We start from the raw sequence: 2,430 nt of genomic DNA on the forward strand, positions 1-2,430 counted from the left end.
TTAGACGTTGTGGTTGCACATGACCATGCCCTTAGGGGTGATTCCCCCCCACGTGGACTTGACGCTGTGGTTGCGCATGACCATGCCCTTAGGCTGCTGACGTCAGGGTCTCATTGCACGTCTTCCATGTGGGTAGCCTCAAAGACTCCTCTCCCACGTGGACTTGACGCTGTGGTTGCGCATGACCATGCCCTTAGGGATGACTCTCTCACACACACTCGCTCTCTCACATACACAGCTCCTCTCTCTCTCTCTCTCTCACTTCTCCGCCAGAAAACGCCGCCCCTTCTCTCGGGTCACATATAGAAGACATGCAGAATACATAGCTTGGGAGAGGATTGTGCAGAATGGATCCACCGCCGTCTGATGTACTTCAGCTCAACGAGCGGCCGAAGCCCCCGAGCTTCTTCCGGCTCTTGGCGCGCAACGCGTCCAACAACAAGCAAGGGCTGGCCGTGGTGATGCTGGCGACCTCCTGCCTCTTTCTCAGTATGTCCATGCTCGACCACAAGCGCCGCTTCGATCAGCTGCAGGAGCACTACATGTCCCTCAAGACGGAGAATGAGGAGCTCAAGCAGACCCTCGGCACCGTCACGGACATCGTCTTCGACGCCTCCCAGCCACCTTCTGTTCCTCAGACAACAATCAAAGGCATGTCCTAACTTTTTTCTGCAAACGTGTTGTGAAATATTAAAACCCTAGCTTCTTTGGAACCAAATTCTTTGCTTTTTAAAAGCTTTTGTGCGTCACTCCAAACCATATGCCATTGAATGATGAGAAAAACCCTCTCTTAAGACCTTAGCTTCTGTTTAACCCTAAAACCTCGGGGATTTAGATTTTGTGTAATTTCGTTGCAAACTCTGTATTAATACCTCTGTAACAAACTAGCATGTAGATTTCCCGACTAGCTTGTGTCATATTCCCAGATTACTCTAGAGCTTCTGCAAACCCTAGCCTGCTCTGAGCCCCCAATGTTTGTACATTTTGCATTTGTTTGACATTATAATTTTTTTTTCCGTTTGAATTTTAGCTTGTTTTGACAGGGAGGTCTCCGTTAGTTGCACGCTTGAAGCGTCTATAAACTCTTGTTTGCTTTGTAGCCTGCGTATTTTGCATCTGAGCTTGCTATGAAGCATGTTTGTTTGGCAAGTCTTAGCTTACTTTGAAGCTTGTCCATTTTGCATCTTGTTTGGCAAAAACAAACCCTAGCTTTTGTTGAAGCTTTTGCAAAGCCTTGCACAATTTGAAACTTTTTCATTTAGCATCTGTCTCGATAGAAGGTCTCTTTTTCAAGATTTGTTTTTTTAATGTTATAGATTCACCTTCAGCTCCTCAGACAGAAGGAAAGGGCTTCATGGTTTGAGATCTCTGCGTGGTGCAGTCACCCTTGTAAGGTTGGCCTATTTTTGGTCTGTGAAGACATATTGCACATGAGGTTTCTTTTGACATCCACAACTTTTGCAGATTTTACATCAGTTACAACATAATTGCACCATAGAGCATTATGTCACTTGGGATATGATCCTTTAAATCCTTGGGAGTTGTTACCTGGTTATCAGTATGTATTAAGCAATGTTGCATTTTATGCTTTTGAGGTACTTTATGTACTCACATGGCAACCTTGGGCATACTGTACTTACATACCCTTGACTAGGTTTTAAGATGGATGCTAGTAAATGTTGGAGAGTGTTCTGATTTCAGAAAAGCTCTTATTTGCATTATGTGTACGGCTCACATGGCAACCTTGGGCACTGTACTTACATACCCTTGACTAGGTTTTAAGATGGATGCTAGTAAATGTTGGAGAGTGTTCTGATTTCAGAAAAGCTCTTACTTGCATTATGTGTATGGGTGTTGATGTGATGCACAACACACCAATAAATGAGATGCTGTTTTTTTTTTTTTTTGTGGGAAGTTTGATGTTTTTTGGGAGGCATGGTGCTGAATGGAATGACAGGACTAGGTCTTATTTTCTCTGCTATGGGCTTCTATTGTGTAGATGCATCATAAGTGGATAATTCTTGGGGGTTATTTTGCTCCTTTCTTGTAGAGTTTTGTTTCTTTAGACATTTGAAAGCAGGCAGAGCTCAGCCTAGTGTTTGCTTTCACTTACAAGGGGAGAGAAAGAGAGAGTGTGGAAGCATAAGATTGGAATAGGCATACACGCCATGACGGCTTTAAGTTAAGAGGTAAATGAAACATAGGTGTACAGCAGATTGTTGGATAGAGTGGAAGCACCCTAGATTGGAGTGAAAATGCTTCAAACTTTCATAGGGAAAAAATAGTATTATGTATTTATATTTGTCAATCGGTCCTCTAGTCAGAAATACCCTTGAATGCAAAGGGGAGAAAACGTTGCAGATGGAGAAGACAACATGCAGTTTCAAAGTTGTTGTGCTATTGTTTGTGAGTCATGTTTATTGGGTTTTC

At 43.3% G+C, this 2,430-nt stretch overlaps 1 protein-coding gene across 1 annotated transcript; it reads left to right on the top strand.

The window, feature by feature from the left end:
* Positions 1 to 215: 215 nt before the first annotated feature.
* Positions 216 to 1,902, top strand: LOC147607132 (uncharacterized). The gene is made up of 2 exons (XM_086791266.1): positions 216 to 651; positions 1,317 to 1,902. Exons 1-2 carry the CDS (start codon positions 348 to 350, stop codon positions 1,361 to 1,363), a joined length of 351 nt encoding a protein of 116 aa, XP_086647392.1. The 5' UTR covers positions 216 to 347; the 3' UTR covers positions 1,364 to 1,902.
* Positions 1,903 to 2,430: the final 528 nt, after the last annotated feature.

Source organism: Cibotium barometz, chromosome 56 (assembly GCF_041138505.1).
Source record: "Cibotium barometz isolate CiBa-2024 chromosome 56, ASM4113850v1, whole genome shotgun sequence".
In the NCBI taxonomy this organism is placed as follows: Eukaryota; Viridiplantae; Streptophyta; class Polypodiopsida; order Cyatheales; family Cibotiaceae; genus Cibotium; species Cibotium barometz.